Genomic DNA, 24,968 nt, shown 5'->3' on the forward strand with positions numbered 1-24,968 from the left:
AGCAACCACAAACCTTAAGGTGACAGAAATAATCTACTTGGAAATGAGATTATTTGGTTTATATAATTTTGCTTTCAAATGCCGAGTAAAAGCATCCAAAAATGGTCATAAACTTGACTTTTTTCACCAATAGGGAAATTTCAAATTTATCTTTCAGCCTGATAAGTTGAGAAGATGCCTTTAGTTTAATCTTACTCCCTTCATCATGACAAGCATCTATGGGAGGTGAATTTTGTTAAGTTTCATTTAAAAATTGTGTTTTTATAAATACTGTCCAGTTAAAATAGGTAGTTTTTCAAATCATGAAAAATAATATTATTTTTAAAATGCAAAAATACACAGATTGAAAAAATAGTACGTTTTGGCATTTCTCTATGCAACCATAGTGCCCATTAGAATTAAAGATGAACATGTGATTTTATTTTTAGTATGTATAAGTTGCAGTACTACTCTGGATAGAAGAGAATAAACGGTGACTTTGAAAAACTAGGTGATAGTCAAATGATGATAGCATTCAACCAACAGTTGAATATGCAATGAGGAAAAAGAACCACCATAGCTGGGATTGTCTTTTGAAACACCCAGAAATTGATCTGTTTATTAAAGAGATCATAGGAAGTATATAATAAAGCTAACTTTTTACAAAACTGACCTGCAACAGCAAAATGACTTGGAGTATATTTCACAAAAAGTGTTGAAAGATGTATTTTTAATCTGTTTGTCTTGGATTCTGACATTATATTATTGTGGTACCTCTAATGTATTTTAACTCTCCCCCTGCAAATAGAAGCTGAGTGATCACAACAATGATAGAGGTAAAGCTAGCCATTAATATTTGAAATATGTAAATATCAAAGCAATATTCTACAGTTTAATGATTTGACTGAAGCAAATTATTGAAATAAAACTTACTTTCATTAATATTTTTGTATGATTTAAAAGAATGATGATCGTCATTAAGACATTACAACATATAAACGAAGTGGCTTCGCTTTAAGGAGTGATACTCTGGGAGCATGATCAGGAAAATCTTAAGTTCCAGTCTAGGAAGGATGGTTTTAAACTCTTCAGTGTGACTCTTGCAATTATAGATTTTATAATGCATTTTCTATTGAGGGCTCTCGTAACTTTAGTAGGCAGGCAAAATAGAATGAGGTCACTCTGGAGGAAGAAGTTACACCTTACAATTGTGTCAGGTCTTTTTATTTTCTTCCCCATCTGGTGGTCAGAAGAGATATTCCTACTCTGGAATCTTGAGTTCTGGACTTCTGATAAATACTCAGTATAGCCCCAGTATGATGATTATAAGCATTCCGGGGGGAGAGGGGTTAGTAAAACACACCCTTTATTCCTGCACAAGTTCAGAACCATTTGAGAGAGAGAAATGTAGGAATCAGACAGATGATCATCAGAATATAGCTTCATTACTGAGTAAAGCTACACTGAGGGAAAATGGTGTAGATTTGAGCCAAGTGAGTTCTCTAAAATTGAATTATAGAATTAAATGTACAGATCCAGTCATGGGCAGAGCAAGATCAACCCAAACCTTCCACTAACACTACCCCATAAAATCTAGTTCTATTAGTATTGGCTAGTGAGCAATTAAGAATGCATCCTTTCTACAGATAGGCTGATCCAACAAGAGAAAGGGACATAGCCAAGCATACCTGGTTCCTTCTTTTAAACCTGAAAATCAGATAACTCACTCTGGTAAAAGGCCAGAAATTTGGTGGAAATTCTACTTGGAAACACAAAGAGGAGAGAGAAATAAACATGTCCTCCTAATATCTAGCTATTAAAACCCAAGTCAATGTCACATTAATTTAAAAACATGTGAAAATTGGCCATATCTTCTTTTCCTTATCAATTAGGAACCTATAGCTTTTTACTTTACATGTAGAAGTCACTTAATTTAGTATTTATTAATACATAAATTTCACTTATGAAGTATACCTAATAAAGTATAAATTAATATTTATAAATTAATATATATGCCTAATATAAATAATATATGAGGTATGCCTAAATACTTCATGAGGAGATATATATATATTTAGGTAATTTATCTGTAAAATTAAAAGAGAAAAAAAATAGTGATAACATCAGTCAGGTTTATGGACCACATTTATCTTGACCAAAGATCTGCATGATCTTTCTAAAGAGACTTTAAAGTGTACATGCCACCCATTCCATGGAACAGAGTAGCCTTGAATCTTGAAGTCTTAGAAAAATAATAATAGGCACACCAGGTGGAAAGCCATTTCTCAGAGGTAGACTCATAATTAGGCAAATAGACTGATATATAAACCCAGATGGGTTGAGATACACAAATATCTCCATGTTACTAGAGTTCTTGGGACCAGCTCAATACTTTAACTACACTTATTTGGGAAGCTTTGGGATCTCCAAATACTTTGTATCATCAACATCTCTGTGTTTCTGTATTTCATGTACTCAACTTCCATATAAGCTCATTTCATAATGGGTTTCATGGTTGAAAACATTTTTAAAAACCACTGAGTTCAAACTTCTGCCTTTGGTAATAGAGCACTAGACTTTTGGACAAATCCTCCCTTTAATGACAACTAGGAAAGTTAGACAAAATACCAAAACCTTTGCTTGAAGACAGTGGAGAGTTAATCAGGTACTTAGTGAGCGCTTGTTAGTACTGACTAATACTTTTGATAGATTCATGGACCTAAGGGAAAAGGTAGTTCAAGACCTGCCAAAGATGGGGATGTTGGTGAACACTCTAGATTCCTAGGAGTAACAGTGTTCTCAATGTTTTGCAAGGCAAAAGTTAGCAGAATTACAAGGAAAAACAGACAAATCTACAAACTGTAGATGAAGATATATATATATATATATTAAAGATATAGAACATTTCAACAATAAAGTTAACACACCTAACCATCATATATAGAAGTGAATCAAAGGATCTCAGAATATAAAACACCAAGCACACTGGGAACTTCTACAAAAGTCAATCAGATAGTACAATAATAAAACATATTTCAACAAATTTCAGAAGACTTAAGTCGTACAGAGGGTTTTTTTTCCTGACCCCATGCCATTAAGTTAGAAAACAAAAGCAAAAAATATAATTGGAATATCCATATTTGGAAGGATAAAAAATATACTTTTAATTACCTCATGAATCAAAGAAATCATAATGGATGTAACAAAATATTTTGAACTGGATGATAACACAAATATTACAAACAAAAAATTGTAGTATGTAGACAAATCATTGCTATAGGCATATTTATAGACTTACATGAACATATTAGGCAAGAGGAAAGGCAAAAATTAAATGACATCAGCAACCATTTTGAAAAGTGACAAAATGACATTAAAATAAACCCAAAGAATGTACAGAAAGGAAATAAAAATGACAGCAGAAATTAATAATATAACGTAACAAACAGAATAAAGAAGATCAACATGGCCAAAAATATGTTTTTGAAAAGATTAATAAAATTGATAAACAACTGGTGTGACTGATCAAGAATATGAAAGAAAATAGTTAACATCAAGAACAAAGAGACATCACTACAGATCCTACAAACATTGAAAATTTTATAAGAAAATATGAACAATTTCATGCTGATAAACTTGGTGATTTAGATTAAGTTAACAAATTCCTGGAAGAACATATATTTCCAAAAATGACAAAACTTCTTGTTAAAAAGTCCTATAAATAAGAGACTAATTAGTCTTAACTATTGAAGAAATTGAATCAGTAATTAAAAACCCTCTCACAAAGATAATTCCAGATTCACAGGTCTTCACTATCCAATTCTATTAAACCTATCCAGAGAACAGAAAAGGAGGGGACATTCTCCACCTTGTTTAATGAAGCCCCCATACCTTTGGTACTAAAACCTAACCAAGACATTATGTTAAAGGATAGTGAAAGTTCAGTGTTACTCCTGAACACAGAAGCAAAAGTCTTAAATGAAATATCAGCAAAATGAACCCAGGAACTTCAAATTGAATAATGTATTATGACCACTTCTGTTTAGTGCATCAATTTAAGGGTGCAATAACATTAAAAAGTGATCAATGGGATTTTAATAGAATAAAAGATCATTTCAAAAGATATAGATAAATCACTTGTTAGAATTCAGTATACATGTTTTTAAAAAATGTTTAACAAGCTGGAAACAAAAGGGAAATTCCTTAATCTAATAAAGAATAACTACACAAAACCTACAACAAACATACCTAATGATGAAATGTTGAAGGCTTTCCTTCTGAGATGAGGAACAAGACATGATTGCTTGTTACTACTACTTCTATTTAACATTGTAGCAAAGGTCCTAGTTGGTTCAATGAGGCATGCAAAAGAAAAGGCACTAAACTGAAACTCTTTACCAATGGATATGATTGTGTTCTTAGAAATCTAAATAAATCTAGATAAATTATTAAGTAAATTTAACAAGTTTAATGAAATAAGGTCAAGATAAGAAAATCAATTGTTTTTTTTCCTATATCAACAGCAAACAGCTAGAATATGAAATTTTAGGTATGATATCATTTTCAGTAGCATCAAAGAATAGTTAATACTTAGTAATAAATGTAACAAAAATGTGCAAGACTTTTATGTAGGAAAATGTAAAAAATGGGAAGATATACCTTATTCATCATTGGATCAGTATCATCAAATGTCAGCTCTTAAATAGTTCTGAACATCTCTAAATTCAATGTAATCATAATATAAATCTGAACAAATTTTGGGGGGAAGGCACAGTCTTTGACCAAAGCTTGTTCTAATATTTATACAGAAAAGCAAAGGGCCAAGAATAGATAAGACACTCTTGAAATAGAAAAATAAAATGGTAGGATTTATTAACTGTTGTGTACTGAGACTTATAATACGTTAAAGTAATTTAAGATGGTGTAATATTGTCAAAAGGATAGACAGACCAATGAAACCATTCAGAAAAGTCATGTAAGTAGACCCAGGTGTATATAGAGAGTTAGTTTATGAGAAAAAGAGGTACATTTGATTTATGACAAATGGGAAAAAGAAATTTGTTTTAAAAAATGGTGCTGAGACAATTGGGTTTCTAAATAATAATAATAAAAAAAGGAAACTTGAGTTTACCTACACCATACGCAAAAATCGTCTCCAATGAATTGACTACACAGATGTGAAAGGCAAAACTAAAGATTACAGAAGATAATGCAGGGGAATATTTTCATGACTTTGAGGTATGCAAAGATTATTAAAAAATAGGACCAAAAATGCAGATCATAAATGAAAAGATGAATTTTACTACATTAAAAATAGAATATTTATTCATTCGAAGACCCTGTTAAGAGGGTGAAAAAGCAAGCCAGTGAATGGAAGAAAGTATTTGCCACCCATATAAACTACATAAGATTCTTAGGTTGTATAAGAACTCCTACAAAAAAACTGAGCATTCTATAAAAAAATGGGGAAGATATTGGAAAAATGGGAGGGTGCTGTAATAGAGGACTCGGGGGTGCTAGGAATATTCATTTATTTAACCTGGGTAGCAGCTACACACGTAATCATTTTATAATATTCATTAAGCTGGACATTTATATTTTATGCACTTTCAAATGTGTACTATACAATTGAGTTAAATAGTGGTACCATTATGGCCCTAGGCTATGATAGCTTGAAACATCTATTTCAGAACAGGGATGGTCTTCCCTCCTGAGGCTGATGTTCATAACACATAAATAATATTTCACCCTTGTGCACTATTTCATTGGCTCTATGCCCTGTGAGCCAGGCATGGCAGAAACTACCGGACTCTCTTCACAGATGAGAAAACTGAAAACCGAGGACCAAAGAGGTTAAATGACTTCTCCAAATCCACATTGCTAGCTATGGCAGAGATGGGACTTGAAACTAGAGCTTCCCCCAACCCGTAGCCCAAATCAAAGTTAAAGGGAAAATCCACACTCACTAGGATGGCTTTATCCTCCAAATGTGAAATAAGTGTCAGTGAGGATATTGAGAAGTTGGAATCCTCATGCTCTGCACTCACTATCTCAGAATGTGGAATGATGTGGCTGCTATGGAAAAGTTTGGTAGTTCCTCAAAAAGTTAAAGATAGAATTGCCATGTGTCCCAGCAGTTTCACTCCTGCTGTAGACCCAAAAGAATTGAAAACAAGGACTCAAAGAGATGCTTGCACAACAGTGTTTATAGCAACATTATTCACTATAGCCCAAAGGTGGAAACAACTCAGGTGTCCACCAACAGATGAATGGATAAACGCAAGGTGATATAGACATACAATGAAATAGTATTCAGTCTGTATAAGAGGAAAAAATTCTGACACATGCTACAACATGGATGAACCTTGAAATCATGCTAATTAAATAAGCCAGACACAAAAGGACAAAATATGTTATATGATTCCACTATATATGAGGTATCTAGAGTAGACAAATTCATAGAGACAGAAAGTAGAATAGAGCTTACCAGGGAATGGGGAGGAGGAAATGGGGATTTAGTGTTCAGTGGGCAAAGAGTTTCTGTTTGGGATGAAAACGTTCTGAACCAGATTGTGGTGATGGTTACACAGCATTGTGAATGTACTTAATGCCCTGATTTGTACACTTAAAAATAATAAAACTAGTAAGTTTCATGGTATATATATTATACCACAGTAGAAAAAAATTTAAAACATAGGATAAATATTATGATGAACTTTATTTACCTTTGTTCCCCAAACCAGGAAGCTGAGTTTATTTTGGGGGTCTCAGGGGTACTGATCTTACCCCAGGAAAATCTCAGAAGGTGGGTGTAGCTTAAGTTTTCAAGGCTAATTCCCTACCGGTCTTGAAATGCTCATGTTATAGAGATCCTCCATGGTCAGGAAGAAGTTGGTACATGACAGACCAATTCTACATCAAGTAGGACTTGGACAAAGGCATGTTTTATGTCTATGTGATGGACATGTGAGGTGGTGTACACCTAGTGTCAGTGATGAGGAGTGAGGGTAGTCTGGGGTAGTTCTCCTTGGTACCTACAAGTTAACTATTTTGTACATCGAGAGTAAGATAGAATAAAGGTAAAGCTGTAAACTTTTCACAGTTTTTGGTGCTTTAACACACTCTTTAGATACATAGTCTATAAGTGTACTTCTCAGAGATACTCTTCTGGCTAAAAACAATCAAATTGTATTATTTAATTTCATTGCAAAGAACATTTCAAGCATAATCTTTGATGTTCAGCTAGTGTGGGATGTCCCAAGAGATATTAATGGAGATATTAAGGCAAATAATCTGTTGTTTCCCTGTAAAGCTTTAAAATAGCCCACAGCACTTGCTTTAGGGAAACAAAGTTTCTTCCAATGTGATTTCATATGCTTTTTTTAGTTCATACTGAACTTTTTCTTCACCAAAGTTTCATTTTATAGCCTTTTCTGCTTCTTTTAAAAAGTTTAGGTTTGTGGAGGTACAATCTTCTTCTACTTTCTAGGTTATTTTATACTTTGTAGTTTTGAAAAAAATGAATATCATAATCATCATATCCATTAGTTTTAAAACTGAGATTCATACAGAGAAATGACAAAATAGTACAGTTACTAGGAGCACTGATTCTGGAGTTGGCGCACATGGGTCTGAGGCCGAGCTCTGCCATTTACTAGCTGTGTAACTGTGGGCAAGACATTTGAGCCCTGTATGCTCCAGTGTGCACATCTATAACATGAAGCACACAGTCATATCTACTGTATGGAACTGTTATGAGAATAAATGAGCTAGTATTTATAAAGCAATTAGAATAGTGCTGAGCACATAGAAAACACTAAGTATTACATAGTGTTAAATAAAATAGTATAGGTTAGCTGTAACCCTGGATTTTGTGCTTGTATTTTTCCTCTGTGGACTGGAGATCTTTAACTCAAAAGGATATGTGAATGTTATTGTAATGTCAGTAGTAACTATTGCTTGGAAGTTCTTCAAAAGGAAGTTGGTAGAAGTTATTGTGTACTCTGATAATTATCAATATAATCAGAATGCATTTTCAATAGAAGGTAGAATAACTCTCAACTAATAAAAAGCAGTGGGTTTTGATCAAACACCTTATTTTCTTTCACACCTTTGTCTTAGATAGGAAGGGAGCCTTTTCATGACAGAAGATATCAGATTAATCATCATGACTCCACTAGCTCTTGACATAATAATTAATCCATATAAATTACCCTAGTGATATTAAGAAAATAATTTATATAATCTGTGATGTGAGAAATCAATTGTTTCATTATTCATCACCCATTGTGCAATTTTGATTTAATTTGGTTTGTTGTGTATTATTTTACTGCTCTATTAACTTAATGATTTGAGCAATTATTTATAGTTTGTGCTACTAGGTAATAGATTTAGAAGATATTATTAGATCATTCATGATAAAATGATGTTTATGGATGTTATGGAGAATTCTTCCATTTTAATCTGAATGCCATATGCAACTTGATCATACTGAGTTCATATTCTTCTATAAAATTTATATAACACAACTATAAATGTAACTTTCCATTGGCATGGAGGTATAGTAGCTATCAACATTATTTAATGTAGAATAGGTAGCTAATAGTACTCTTGGCCTTTGATTTCTTTGCGTGTCTATGGAAGTATGATACTGTTGCTGGAAGATTCTAATGTAAAGTGGAAAAAATAAATGAGTTGATGCTCTACCATTGTTTATTTTTTCAAAAATGTCAAATCTCCTTCTATTGCTGCCTCTGGTTTTGGAAATTCCTCATATATGTCTTTGTCCTGACTTTATAGCATGTCCTTCTCGTCATTACCAAGATTTATACTTTTAATAGTAATGTTTATTTACATTTGCTCATGTGGATTTCCTTGTGGATTTCCATTTTTCTCTAGATATATAGATTGGAGTGGCCTAATGCTAATCAAAGTTTTTCCAGAGAGAAACAAATTATACAGGTGCACGTTCTTATTTACAATTTCTTATTCTCAAATCTCTGAAAACTAAAAAGAAAGGAAGAGTAACCTTTTTATTGGCAAATATGACCTGACCTGAATTGGCATGAAGTTATTAATTATTTTCATCCTATCTATTGTGAGTATTCATATGTTTCACTACAGAAATATTAATGGTTTGATTTCAGGATGCTGCGTCAAGGCCCCGATGGAGATATTATATTATATATGGTATATACAGTATATCATTCTAAAATCTGGAAAATTCATGTATTCTGAAATACATTTGGCTTCAAGGATTGCATGTAACCTGTGATCATGATTGTTTCTGGTGTTCTGTTATAAGAACCATGTGGTCTATGAATATAAATTTTATAATTATGACTTTTAGCCTTTAACTTTTTCTCTTAGATTACCTATAGTCATAATATATTGATGAAATATTATTAAATTATAATTAATGGTTCCAACATCCTTGAAACAAACAATTATTGGTAATGTGGCCAGCCAAATTCTCATATCACATGTTTTTAAGAAATATTTGACTGGTTTCACATATTATTTATAGAGATTAATGATGAATTTCAAATTAACATGAGCCGTGGAAATAGTTTCCTAGCATGTGAGTATAATGGCTCTTTATGGGATGTCTTGGGATACTAAGATCATAGTTGCATCTGTATTCAGCTCTTTAGGTGAGGCTTTTATGACCATCTTCCACCTTCCCACCTCAGTCTGGGAGAGAACATTTTTCAACGTAGGATGCATTGTTACAGTATTGCTTCTCGTGTAGCATATATAAATTATTAACCACAGAACACTTTAGTGAGAGATGTTAATATTAACTTGTTTGTAAAGTATAATTTTTTAACTGTCATTTGTAGGTATTTATTACCAGGAAGTACACAATTCTTCATGAGAACACCAGCCTACACCTTGAAATACAGTTCACCTGGAATGACTCGCTCCAATGTTTTGTTTACATCCCGATATGGCCATTTGTGAAACAGAAAGGAAGATTGCCATGGATTATGCATAATAGCAATTCATTTTTTTCCCTTCAATTTAAACATGCAAAGAAAGTGACCATTAAGTGCTGTTTTATGTATATATGACATATATGTGTGAAAATATATACACGTGCACTCAAATAACACATATATATTTATTATAATATATGAAAGAAGAATTAGCAGAAAACTGGATATAAGACTTAACCTTTCTGGAAATGTAATAAACCATGTTAAATTGTTTACACAAATATGTGAATGTCTAGAATTTGCTAGGTTTATAATTAATACCTTCCTACTAGAAATGTTATTTTTGCTGCAGAGTATATAAAACAGAATTGATCTTGAAGATCCCATTTCAATGTTAAATTATTTTCTAGATAACACTTCTTTTGACTTGAAAAAGCATTAATAGTATAATACCTTATTAATTCTCTTATATATAGTAGCCATTTCAAATGAAAAACAAAGCAAGAAGCCTGGTGTTGCTTGATGATAGGATTAAATGTGAAATGGGTTTATCATTACTATAGCACAGTGCAGAGTACTATAAAAATCTCAACCTGATTTTCCCAATATTTTTATTCCTCTGTGTGGAAATTTAGCTACTTGTGATAATGTACATTTTCAGTAAGGCTTTAGTAAGATCATACAGTGATCTAAAATGGAAGACAATCCAGTGAGTTAAAAGTAAACAAAACGTGAACTAGCTTTTATTTTCTACTTTTCATTGGGAGTCACATAAAGGAACAGAACGTGATGGTAATAATAAAATCTTTCCATCTGATTTTCGTATTTCATACCACTCACTTTTATTTGAAAGTATATCTCCAATGGGTACATATGGTCAAATACAATTTCTTCTGTTCTTCAGAAGTAGAAGAGTTGACATTTCAAACTCATTTTGGTGTGATAGGATAATGTCTCACACTTATTTGGTAAGTCTCTTAATGTTGAGACCAACTTACATTGTAAAGTCTAATATAGAGTTTCACACTGCAGCATCGAAAATAATCTAATTATTGCAAATAGAAGATTCTGATTACTAGATATTATTAGTCATGGATGTACCCTCGAGAATTTTCTAAAATCAAAATAGAGGATGAAGTTTTCTTTGTGTCTGAAGTTATTATGCATACATTTCATAGCAATTTACTTCCTTTTCTTGCTTATAGTTTCAAAAACAATGAGTGAGCTTTCAGCTTTCTATAAAAATATAAACAGCACTATCATTGACATGGAAATCCTTAGAAATTACAATATTCATCTTTCAGCAGTTTGTTTAAACTTCTCCCAACAGTCTTATTTTCTCATAGATGCTAATTATAGGCAAAATTTAGGAATGTTTTACCTTTTATTATCCTAGAAACTACTTCCAATAAATCAAGAAATGGCCTCAAAGCAGGAGAACCAAGAGAAGCAAACTGTCCTAGTTTAATTTGCAAAAAAGGATAATTGGCAACCTAAAGTTGTAAGTTAGATATATTTTGCTTTTAAAGCCACATTCTGAGGCTGTGATAGGTTAAAACATGTCTTCCCTTAAATTATCACTACTTGATTCTTTATGACTACTTAACATCCGTATTCCAATAGATACTTTTCCTTGCTAAATGCATCCCAAAGAAGAATTTGTTACTGTCTTTGGGGAAAAAGAGGATAAGGATGTCAGGATAAAGGAAATTACAGTGTAACTCTGAGTGTTTGTGACTCCATTTTGTGAATTCTCAAATATATTACAGATTTCTTAGAATAAATAATGCAAAAATTGGAATATTACAAGATTATTGTAAGAGTGATAAGCAAGTAGGTCTTTTCATGAAGTATTTTAAATAATTTTTCTTTTAAGTTCATGATCTATCCATGAATGATACATAATTTCAAGTGTCTGGTATTTGATATCTATCCAGTTTGTTGGTCACTCACTTGTATTAATTTAAATCAAAATGGTTATTTAGTATGCTAGAGTGGGTGCTTTGGGACTTCTGTCTTTAGTGATAAAAGAGTGAAATTTTCATTTAAAACAAAAAAGAAGAATGTTCAACATGGGGATGAACCCTCTCCCCCTAGAAAACACACACACGCACACACACACACACACACACACACACACACACTTGAAGAACCTTTGAAAAATAAGTTAAAATGTGTGAAACTACCCAACTAATTAATGAACAAATTTCATTTCTCTAGCTACTTACATCTGGCTTTTTTTGAGCACTAGAATTTTCTTGCTCACATTTGCATATTTATACTGATCTAGTTTGATGTGATAAAGTTGTGAATAAAAGCCATGTGCTCATTATTTATATATATTACCTGGTGTGCTGTAGACTATGGTTGCTATAGTGCTTATTCCCTAATGAGAAACTAAGAAGAGAAGATTCAGTAGTAAACCATGAAAGTCTCTTGAGGCCATAGAAATGTTTTAGAGGTATAAAATATTCCTTAGTTTTTATTATAATTTTTTTATTTGTAAGGTGAAAACATATCAATATAAGTGATAGTACGGGTCTGATTCTCTCTTCCAGAAGAGAAAGTAACTTTACTTGAAAAACTTCAGAAGTTATTCAATATTACCAGGAATTTTAATAGGGAATTTGGTTTACTTAAGATTAAAGTGTATTTTTATTCTGTTATAAAAAAAAAAACCCATATCCCTACTCATTCTGTAAATCTAAGATTGGAATGCTTTCCAGAACTGTATATGATTGCAGTGATTTCCAGAATTATATAAAAAGCAACCTTTGTTTTAAATCTCATCTATGAACATGGTATGAGATGGCAGATTTGTTTTCACTTTAATTATCCAGCATTGTAATTAGTTACCATTTATGTAATCTGTTGAAGGAACTGTTGTGATTCATATTATGTTTATTTTTACTAGCAACAAATTTTATTTTACTAGCATTTCATTTACCTTGCATGTATAAAAACGAAGTTATAACAGGATCAAATATGGAAATAACCTCTGCCAGATGCAAAGATTTATACAGATTTTTTCATATGTCTAAATTAGGTCTGAATACACAAAAATAGCCTACTAATTCCTCCTCCCTAAAACTAAAATGAACCAAACTCAGACAAGCAAACAAACAAAACCCCCCCGCAACTTTCTTTTAAGGAATATTTACAGACAACTGGATGATAGAGGCTTCTAGATATCAAGGACTCCATTCTAATTCTCTTTTTAATTTGGAAAACATATGAGTGTAGAATTTTGTTATCTAACTTGAAATTTCACATTTTAATATAAATTAATCCAAATGCTTTCATCTTTAGCATGTCAAAGCCATTCTATGTAAAAATTCTTTTTAAATCTAAACATACACATATTTGGCCTTTTCAAATGTACCAAAAAATTGATAGTTGCATAAACTCTATTATTTCTAGGTTTCTGCAAAGCACTGATTCATTCTTAAATGTGTTTTCTTTAAAAAATAATAGCAATTACCTCGAGAAGAGTGACAGAAAATACCTTCCTTTTCTGTTCTGTAATGCTAATTTACATTTTGAGTCTTAGGTTACCTGGTTCTAAGGGTTAAGCAATAAAAAGTGTAACTTCTGTTAGTTGTGTTGCTGTAATCTAATGATTTTGAAAATTGGCTTTGCTCTTTAAATTGAGAAATTTATGTTTTCAAGTTCTGAATTAGTTATCTAAATATTTTGGGTTAATACTATTTACAAATAAATAAAAAATTTGGAAATATATTCATGATCAAAATTTTATTCCTTACACTGCTTTTTCTTTCTTCCTTTTTTCCTTCTTTCACATCCTCCTCCTCTTCTTCACTTTAACCTTTGAAGTTTTGACCTTTGATCAACAAAGTCCAGAAAGGATAAATCCTGCATTTTAAATGTTGGTTTTTCCTTGCATTTTATGGTGGTGTATTTTTACCTCAACAACAATAAAACTTAGATAAAATGTGTTATTAGATCAAGTTCAGTGTGTCTGCTGAGACTTTTAGGAACCAAGTTTCTATGCCTAAAAACATTAATTGTCTAGACTATTTGAACCAAGATACATGGCTACAAATAACAGTCTTACAACCCAAAAGTCGTATATGAAAACTTACTGCACTCTTTGAGATTGCTGCCCTTCTCTTGGTGATTTTTTGCCTTGTCATAAGTGGGTATATGGTATATTAAAGAAAAACTATTCAGGTACCATATTTTGTATTAACTGGGCTGTATTGTCTCAGAAGGGCTACATAAAACTTTTATTTTATCCCCACCACTAACTTGAAAACTATTGGTAAAGTCATTGCTCAATAGACTAATATTTTTTAAATTAATAAGAAGACTTACCTTGCAAAGTAATCAGATAATGCTGATATTTTTCTTTCAAAGTTTAACAATGGCAGTTCTTGGTCCTGAGCTGGTTGGTTCGTATAATTACTACTGTACATGCTACAATATCAACTCTTTATAGATTTGTTGAAGATTCTGGGTTTCAAGATTAGCTTGAAAGCAATACATTTGCTACCATGAATCATGACTCAAATTATCCCCATGTGTTTACTACCTGTATATGAATGCAAATGTTGTTATAGAAAATATGCTTGAAATGTCAACACAATGTGCAATTAATATTGCATTGTCATGCTTCAGCATGTGATATCTGTATGGTGAAGTTATTTCAATTACTATAATAAAAAATGTTTAACATAAGAAAGCAACAACATGTCATCAAATGGTTATTTCTGTCTTACACACACACACACACACACACACACACAGAGACACACACACACATACTTTTTAGTAGTAGAGGAGATTGGTTCTAATTAAGCTTTCAGGTGATGAAATATGTTTTCACAGTAATTTTCTTCTGCTGTGCAGACAGCAATAGCACTATGGGGATAACTTTCACTGCTATTAAAGTCAGGTTGAGTAAACAAAATTGGTGTCAATTTTTCTCCTAGTTAGCTGAAAGGCAGACCTTTTTAAAATTTAGAAATGACACTTTTATCTCTCTCTAGATTCACTGACTATAACAACAGTATTACTAATCTGAATAGAATTATGTCAGTATCTTAGTTATGACTTTCATTTTTCATAGAAATTTATAGTTTTATCATTGTTAAACATCATACTATGCCTCAATAAGAAGCATATCCTAGTCTCATTGCTGTTCATACCATTGTTTTTTAAGATGTTTCTATAGAAAGAAGTGAAAATATTCTTCCTTTAAAGAAAGGAAGTACTTTGGTTAAAAGTCTTTTCATGCGGTAGTAACATTAATGCCATGTATGACTTAGTTTTTGGAATTCACAACCACATAGTATGAATATTGACTTTTAAAAATATGTATTTTTAAAATTTGCCATTATTTTTATAAGGTTAAAGTATTCTATGAATGCCTTAAAAGTTAATTTTTTGACTTTTTTTTTTCAGTGACAGATAAAGATGAGATCAATGTGGGTAGTTTGGTATCTCCCTATTTTATAAAATAATTTGTAAGATATATATGTGTGTGTGTATATAAATAATTCGTAAGATGTGTGTGTATACACACACACACATATACACATATGTATATATTTCATTCAATTAAATGACTGGAAATCTTTTTTACATAAATAAATCATCCTGAAATAATTTCAAGTGTAGAAAACTTCATATAGTGCCTTAAAACAAAATTAACACTTAGCTCTTTTGCAGAGAGGAAGATAATAATAATTTTAAATTAATTTGGAGAAAGTTAGCTCCTAATGATTATTCACGTATGTCTAGAACATGGTGGCAGCAATGCCCAGGCCCATGATCAGGTAGATTTGTAAAGCATTAGATGTAAAAATTGGGATGTGTTTCTCTTCTTTCAGGATCTCTCTGAGTCTTTAGTATCTTAAGATCTGGAGAGAGTCTTCAGCAAGAGACTAGAATGTACATCAGTTTCTTAACTAATTTCACTATGGTACCTTTAATTGAAATTCATCTCCCAGGACTAGTCTTCTATTGACCAAACTTGGGAAAACACAAACTGAACCAATTCATTTATTAATAAAGTAATCAAGGTATTTAATCATTTATCAAATATGCACTGGTGGTATAATTATGAATACTGACAAATATAGTGCAGGAATTTACTTGCACTTGTCAGTCGAGAATTTGGACATTTCCAGAGGAATATTTGAACCAGGGTTTCAAGAGGGCTGGTTTGACCTAGGAATAATGGTCCTAGATAAGTTGCCTTAATGGTAAAAATGAGCTCTATTTGACATTTGCAACATAATGGTGATATGCAAAATGACCTAAAATGCTTTCGAATGTGGTGAGAATGGGGTCCAAGCTCTATGAAAATGTATTAATGATTTATTGGGTCTAACATGATAAAAGTTTGTCTTTAATGAGAATTTATGGTCACCCGCCAGCAGATAAAAGTTTTGTATAACACATAGTATATCTAGAAGCACTTACCATTTGAAAGTATCTTCTTAGACAAACAAAAGGGCCTATTGGCTTACAACAAATTTCCTTCAAAGCTGGAATTTATTAGAAGTTTGTTGTATTATTTATGAGAGAGAAAATTTATTGAGACAATTTTCCCCCCATGTTTAGGTTTTCCTTAAGCAATATGTTAGACCCTTTGGAAGCTTTAAGAAGTTTCATCTCGCTCAGTCCTGTTTTGTCCCACGTGAGATACTACCCAGTTAATCTCCCTCTTAAAAATGTAGCACATATATGACTATTCAGTGTATCTACAGAGTTATATACTGAATGGTACTATGATGGCTTAACCTGAACTATTGTATATAGTTATCAAAAATGTTGAAATTTTGACTTAGAAGGTAGTGTCTTGACTGTTGTACAGAAATGACACCATTTTTATATATAACAAGCCAGCCTTCAATATTTGATATAGTAACAAAAACATACAGTAAGAAAGAGAAAATTCCAAATCTTGTCCGAAGAACAGGTGCAAACAGACACAAGCCCTTTAAGTACAAAAATTGACACTGTTGTGACAAAAACTTGCAAAGATAATTCAAAACTGCATAAATATAGCCAAGCTCTGTTCTATTATAGATATGCTGTTGCTAGTGTTAGAATAAATAACTCTAAAAAGGTCAAGGAACATAATAAAATTCATTTTTAAGCCTGCAGTATTCTGTTAGCGGTAAAAATATATCTGTGTATTTGTAATATATCTGATTTAGGGAAAAATATATGACTTCGCGTATATGAAAAATCGAGAGTATGTAAACCTTAATACAATCTAAGAAAATACCATTCAGCATATCACTTCATTTTCATTAAAATGATGAAAATGTGAATTCAGAAAATCACTTAGTCCTTAGGCTAAAAATAGGTAGATCATCAAAACCTAATATCATTTTAGCTCAAATTGGTATTTATTCAGTAAATGTTCTACATCGTAATGTGAAAAGCACAAAGGAAAACTCAAATTTGGGGAAGAAACTGAAGGGATTTTTAAAATAAGCAACTTCAGCTAATTCCATTATGTTTTTGATTCATCTCAAACTGAAGCAATAGACTTGTCATAAAACATTTAGTACAAATAACGAATAAGTAGATTCCTCAGAAATTAGCTTAATTTTGTGTTTTAGCCTCAGGCTCTCAGCCAAAGATTACTTATAATTTGCTTTTGAATTCATTTTTTCTGACCATTTCTAAGTTTCTCCATTTCATCTCATTCGGTTCCACTTTCCCCATGTGAAACATTGCATATCGCTCATTTTAAGAATAATAATCGTTGCCCATTTTGGTGGTTTTAACTAAAATACTGAGTTCTTATCATTAGTGTATGGAAAGAGTAAAGGCAGATCCCATTTCTGCATTATTATTAACACTTTTGGTTTGAGATATAGATATATATGTGTGTGTGTGTGTGTTTTTAAACCAGTTTGGCTCACAGTCCTAGTGTCCTATTTCTCTGGGCATCAGGTACATGTTTATAATGTCTCTAAAGTTCTGTGCTGCTCAGAATCTCTTGAGATCCTATGTCCTGGAAAACCATGAGAAGCCCACTTCTAGACCTGAAATATTCTAATATTGATCTCGCTTCTCCCTGTACGTGCTAGAAATTTCCACAGCAGTTTCCAGAGCTGACCTAGGTAATTAATGTTTAAATGGGATTACAGATTTCTAAAAGACTCCATAGCATCATTAACACCTCGCCAAGTAACCCCAAGGCTTTGGGGAAATGAAATGAAGCTCCTCACAAGGACTGGAGTCTCTACTATTCTCCGTAGTTGATGATTTTTAAACTACTTTGTTATTTACTTCTCTTATGTAGTAGAAAATGCAGTGGAATAGGAAGCAGATGATGTGAGTTCCAGCCCTGGTTCTGCTGTGAACTACCTGCGTGGAAGAGTCTTCCTTTCCTAAAAATAATAGCAACTTTGTCTGTTTGTTGTGAGGAAACAAAGCAAAACTTTGTTTTGTTGTGAGGAAAATAGCAAGCACTAGTTTTTGTAGCAAAATATTGCAATTTCCCCATTGTATATAAAAAATGTCTCACCAATGACCCGAAGACTCTACTTTGTGATTCTAAATCTGGTGGGGTCTCATCGGGCCTCAGGTTCTACAAGGATGGGACTAAGGAAACTTGTTACCAGGTGGTAATCATCTTCATTCAATAAAAACCTTTTGTGGACCCACGAAATTCACTCTCAGAATCACAAAGTAAGCTATTTACACAGCCTAGAATGTTAGATCAAACAAAACCAAAACCCCTAGATTTTGTTATTCCCAATAAACTAAGATGCTAATGAAAAGAGTGAGCTCTGATGCCAGATGACCTGGGTGTCAATGACTCTGGGCCTCAGTTTCTTCATGGTAGAGCAGGGGTTTCTCCATAGTGTTGAAAGGAATTAATTGGGATATTTTATGTAGAGTCGTGAGCCTGGCATGGGCCTCCCAATAAATATTTGTTGTTGTTATTTTTATTTTCACATGACTTTCTCTACTGTCTCCCGAGAAACATAATTCTGTTGATATATTTTAGGATTAAGAGCTCCTAAAGCCAGTCTGGTATTCTGGACCATGCTCCAGGTTCTCCCATCACCCATTTTCTAGCCTTGCTCTCCACCTTGCTCTTCCTCTTACAGCATGTCAGTTTGGGACAAGGGGACAATGTAGTTGTTCAATTCCTAAAAAGCTCCTCTAACTATTGGATCTCTGTGTAAACACTGAATTGAAGGGTGAATTGAACAATCTGTAAAGAAGAGTCGTATTTGTTCTTAGGACATGGTAATTATAAGCATTATAGAATTACCACACACACCACACACCTTCTTCTGAAATAAGAAAGTATAGAGAAAAATCATAATGAAAGATTTTTATTGACTCCTCCTGGTTTTGTTCAACAGGGAGTGATGAGTGTTAACACCACAAACAACAACAGGCCTCCTACCTGCCAGACACCACTGAACTGAGCTCTGGGATATGAAGAGCTCATGTTCTGGGTGGGAAGATACATAATAACTCCCTACATTGAATATTAATGCAATGGAGATATGAGGGGGCTGTGGGAGTATAGCAGAAATTATGAGTATGCTGTATAGGAGACCTGGAGCCAGTGTCACAAAAGAGCATTTGAGCTGGGTCTTATTATGTGAGCAGGATTTCAACATATGGGATTAAAAAGGGGGGCGGTGCCAAACACAGGGGACATCAGAGGTGAGAAGGCCTGACTCACTCAGGGAACAGAGAAACTCAGCATGCCTAAACATGGGTTGGGGTGTTGAAGGAAGGAGAGGCAGGTTGGGGCCAAATCACAAAATCCTTAGATTCCACTCTTAGCAGTTTGAATTTTACCCTTTACACAGTGGAATCAATTACCATTTTTTAATATCAAGTAATGAACAGTTGGGGTCCGCATGTTATGGTGTTGCCTATGTTGGCCTTGTGGAGAGGGAGGAAGACGGGCCTTGCGGGCAGGAAAGTGGGACACTGTGACTGGAGTGCAGGCAGGTTAGGACAAGGGCCTGACCTTAGGTGGGATGGCCATAATCCAGATTTAAGAGACATTTCTGAGGAATAATCCTTAAGAATTTTTGATCTATTTTGTATGAGGAATGAAGAAGAACAATTAAGGAATTATCTAAGCATGTTTTCATTGTTGTGAAAAAATTTATTTCGTGTAAAAAATGATTGTGTGTTTAATATGCAGGCTAAAGTTGTTCCTTTCAAGCCTGCTTACCTTGGCTATGGCATGTAATTTCATTTTGACAAACATGTATCGAGTATCAACTCTGTGTCAGGGACTATGCTAAATACCAGAGAAACAAATTATTATTAATAAGATAACATCCTCACTTTCCAGGAGCTCAAATTCTAGTACAGGAAAAAATCACCTAAACAAATCATTATAATGAAATGTAATAATGAGAAATAGCAGAGTTATATGTAAAGAATTGTATAACACATTCCACTGCTGTTAGCACCGAGCACCTCTAGTAATATGAGGGCCTAGCTCTGGCTCCCAGGTGGAATGGCCCTTCCAGGCATCGGTATAATGACTAATACAGAAAGCAGAATGGATGTTGAATATTATAGGCTATCGAGAGGCAAGAAACAACTCAAGATGAACTTTCTCTTCAGAAAGGACTCCTGGACTTTCTACAGTTTTATCTTTAACCCAAACGATGAAAGGTATGTAGTGGGGCACCTAAGAGGCAGGATTCAGGAGACGAAGTGCAGGATTTGAATCTCAGCCCCACCGCTTCCTACTGGTCTGCTCTTGAGTAAGTTCCTTTCACCCTGTTTCTCATTTTCCTTACCTGTAAAATGGGGATAACAGTGATAGTAACCATAGGGCGGTTATGAAGATTGATTTGTGCATTTCTGAAGACATCAATGAGATGAAGTCTTTTTTTCATTTTCTCTGATGAACAGCCTGTAAAATAACTGTACCAGAAGTCAGGATTTTATTTTATTAAATAAGAAGATTACTGATTTGGTGCAGTTTTTAAAAAAATTATCATTCTATTACATGATTTCACAATAGATCCCGATGATATGTTGTATTTAGAACTGATTCTCATATATCTTCCATTTAATGACTCGTAACATTGAAAATTGCACTCCCATTGATTGTTCTTTGCAGTATAATAGCTCTTTCTTTCTATGCTACTAATATGATGATCTTCCTGTCCTTCTGTCAATAATATTAGAAACAATCTTACATCACTAAATATATTTCCATTCAGAGGTTTTAATGATAAAGAGACAAGTCTTGCTGCTTTAACGATTAGATCTTCTCTAACATCTTTTCATCTAAAATTTGTTATTGGTTTTCATCATGAAGAAATACATGGAAAGATTAATTTAAACGGCACTATTGTTGCCCTCGATGTCTGGTACTGTTTATCAATAGCTCAGCTGTGCTGTCACTGTTAGTGACATTGTTGGAGCCACTTAACTGAACTATCGCTCAATTAGTCTCTTTCCATTATTTATATGTAATCATTAATTAATTAATATTATATTCTTTTCAATAAAATAAAAACCTTGAGGTATAACATCTTCAAGTGGGTCCCGGGGGCAGACAGAACTGGCATAATAATCAGTCAAACCTCGCCTTGGTCATGCCCCCCACACAGTGAGCTGGGCCTCATACAGACGCAGGCTGCGAAGCCGTGCGTGATGAGCTCATTTCCGGTGCCTCTGACATATGGGAGCTGCACGAGACTCTGGTACCTTAGGAGTTCTGATTTCCGGTCTTACAGAGAGGACACCCTGCTCTGAGGTTTAAACAGCTTAACAATGGTTTCTTGAATTTATTTCTCTAAATGTACGAGTAAGCCTTCCAAGGGAGAGGAATATTGAAAAGTCTTGAGTCTTACTTCCCAAAGGTGAGTGTAACCCAGGGAGCACACCAAGGGCTTGGCTTATGGAACATCATTTTCAAGACTTTGTCAAACAAACTTTGGCTTGTATCTTTTATGCCTTCGTTTATGCCATTGAACTTCCATTTTATTCAGTCTCATATTAAAAATACAAAAGCATACAAGACACTCTCTCACTTTGGTTGAGTGTGGCATTTTGATAAGTTAAAAATTTCCCAAAGGTTACCCAGCTCTGTTTGACCATTGTAGAGATCTGTTTAAAAATATGATTGGAGTGCTTCTCTGAAAAGACTCTTGATTTGGAGGAAGGAACATGATGGAATAGTCTTGTAAATAGTTTCTATTCTGACAACAAAGTGCCATATATCGTTGGATTTCTAAGTGGATTAAGGAGGGGAAAAGATGCCCTTTTGTTTCAAGATACTACACTAAACTTGGTAGTATCTTCGCTTATACAATGGGTAACATGTAATGACTTCTGAGAGGTCCTTTATTCAGTATTCACATTCATTGCAATTAGGAAAATTGCCTAATTCGATATCAATTGTCATTGATCAAAGGCCAAGGTTTTCCTGGCATGCTCTTTCACATTTTGGCATTTCTAGTGGAGTGCTGGTAAATGTTTAACTGTGAGACCCCCCCCCCCAAACACACACACACACACACACACACACACACACACACTCTCACACACACACACAAACAAAACTCTAATTTCTAGTGTTTGCCAATTTCTGTAGTGTAAACACTCCCGCCGCGACAGATGTCAACTATCAACACTGTCACTAACCACGTAACTGGGAAGTATGAGCACCGTCAGCTCTCACAAGGAGGTACTTGTTGGCTCCAGTAAACCACTGGTTCTGATTCTAAAATTGGTCATCACCCAAGTGTTTTTTTAAACATTTGAACCTTCTGCCACTACTTGTGTCTATCCACTAAATTTTCTTTTCAAATGGACTGTGGTTTGTTGCCGCAAACACGTTCAATCAGCCGAGCACTTACAAGACCGCGATTATTTGTACCTTCTTCCAGGGACCCCGGTTTCAAGGCTCACGGAGCATTTCTCACGTAGTTAGTACCCTCTGAGTCATTCTCTTTGCTACTTTATTACAAAACGAAACTTCCTGTGAGTCCGTAAATGAAAACGTTTGAGTGTGTGCTCTAACTGGCTTTTAATTCATGTCAATTTAGAAACTTAGAATTATTTAAAGAGTTCTAGCTGTTCGAAGGTTAGCAATTAGCACTTTAATTTGTGCAAATGGCACTGAAAAATGCTGTATCAAAACAGACTGTTTCTCTTAGCAAGAAAACCTTTAAAAAAAAGTTTAAAAATCAGTGGCAATCAATTGGAACAGTACTACTTTTTCACCAAGAGAGAGCAACATAAGCACACTTTACAAAAATACATTTCCATGGTCATTTTACACCGTGAGTGGTGGCAGCGTGTCCGTGCTTTATTTAGGAACCTATCACTTTACTGGCCTCTGAACTCGTGGACAAGGTGCAGTGATTAGTTAGGAAAATGGCAGCTGATGATGCATTCTGTAAGGATCGTGCTTTTATTTTCAGGTGTTTTTTATGCACAATGTGTTTCAGCTTAATGATTTCACTTATCATCCATGTGTATGAGTTTCTGAATATTGGCACTGTTTTTCCTGTCAGAAATGGTTTTCAACAGGATCTATTTTCTCCAACTGGTATAATGAAGTTAAGTAAAACTGCAAGAGTTTTAAATGTATGAGTGGTGGATTTTTAATTTTCCTATTGTTTTAACAAAATCAAGGCGCAGAGTATCTAACTTTAAGAAAACTGGTATGTCTGGAAATTGTCTTTCGGAAGACGTTAGCACTATGAAGTATACTCACTGCTCTCAGTATAAACAACTAACATTTGACCATAAAACAGAAATGTGAAGATTTCACCAATAAAGTATGTACTTTCAAAGAATTCATTATGATTAACTTCAAAATTTTTGTTAGATTTGTGGCTTAAAATCTTACCTTAAATATTTTAGGGACACTATTTCCTCTCCAAGTTTTCATACTTCCGTAAAACATGGTGTCTTTGGGTTGCAGTAACTAAATATTAAACTTATATTGCTTCCATATAACAGCAGGAGTACCTGCAAAACATATCAGTTAAAACTCGATAAGGCCATACCTTAAAAATGCCAGGGACAAATGATTTATTATACTTATTAAATTCATGTTTTATGGATCTTTAGATACTTGTCAACCTCTGGGGGGTCATTTACCAGGGTGAGGGCAGAAAAAGGAAAAAAAAAACCCAAGGTCATGGTGACAAATAAATGTATTAATTCTGTGCTTTTAGGAAAGTTGTTTTCCTGTGATTTTAAATTCAGGAAACTTTTAAAAAATTAAAATGCATCTAAGGCATTTATTTTTTAAGAGTTTATTTTTAGAAGTCTTTATAGGAAGAGGCTTGTGGATTTAAAAATTCCGTGTAAATATTTGCATGGTTTCTGTAGCTTGCTCCCAGGAATATTGACAGGCAGAAGTTAGGAATGTTAATACCACAAGGAGGCGTTGCCCTGTGTCTTTGTACCGTTGAGGTCTGGTATTGCTCTTGTCCTTTCATACTTAGTTTTTAAAAAACAGTAATTATATCTAAGACCCTGGGTCTAATTCCATAGTCGACATAGTTATCTCAGAATATAATGCATTTTATGTGAATATAATGCATTTCAGTGAGCCATCTACTTTTTTAAAGCATCCCTAGATCAGATATATATATATCTGTATGTATGTATATATACACACACACAAGCAATATACACATATATATGATAGCAGCAAGATAACTATATAACTTAAAAAGTCACAATTTTATATTTTATACACATTTAAAAATATTTTACTTATGAGTTCCTTTACACAGAACTCTCCCCTAAAGAATTTTAACTATAAATTAGATGAATGAAATCGTGACTTACAGACTTTAAAAAGCCGTCAATGGATCAAGCAAGCAAACAGGTATATACTGAGCACACACTATGTTTCAGGCACTCTTGTAAGAACTAGATATCCAGTGGTAAAATACCTCTGCCAGTGAAAGAACATTCCACTCAAAGGGCCTGGAATAGAATAGGATGGTGTGTTGAAGGGACAGAGAAAGACCACTGGCGGTCCTGTCATGTGTCCGGGAGGATGGTACAGATGAGGATAGAGTGGAAGAGGCTACTCGC

The 24,968-nt window shown here is 33.7% G+C and overlaps 1 protein-coding gene across 1 annotated transcript in view; it reads left to right on the forward strand.

Annotated features, from left to right (window-relative positions):
• The window catches only part of TTLL7 (tubulin tyrosine ligase like 7), a 140,655-nt gene extending 127,000 nt beyond the window's left edge, over nt 1-13,655 (forward strand). Inside the window, exon 21 of the mRNA XM_040627103.1 lies at nt 9,822-13,655. Coding sequence (XP_040483037.1) covers nt 9,822-9,942 — 121 coding nt within the window. The 3' untranslated portion in view covers nt 9,943-13,655. The remainder of the gene's footprint in view (nt 1-9,821) is intronic.
• The last annotated feature ends 11,313 nt before the right edge of the window (nt 13,656-24,968 follow it).

This window comes from Ursus maritimus, unplaced genomic scaffold (genome assembly GCF_017311325.1).
Source record: "Ursus maritimus isolate PB19 unplaced genomic scaffold, ASM1731132v1 scaffold_12, whole genome shotgun sequence".
Lineage (NCBI taxonomy): Eukaryota > Metazoa > Chordata > Mammalia > Carnivora > Ursidae > Ursus > Ursus maritimus.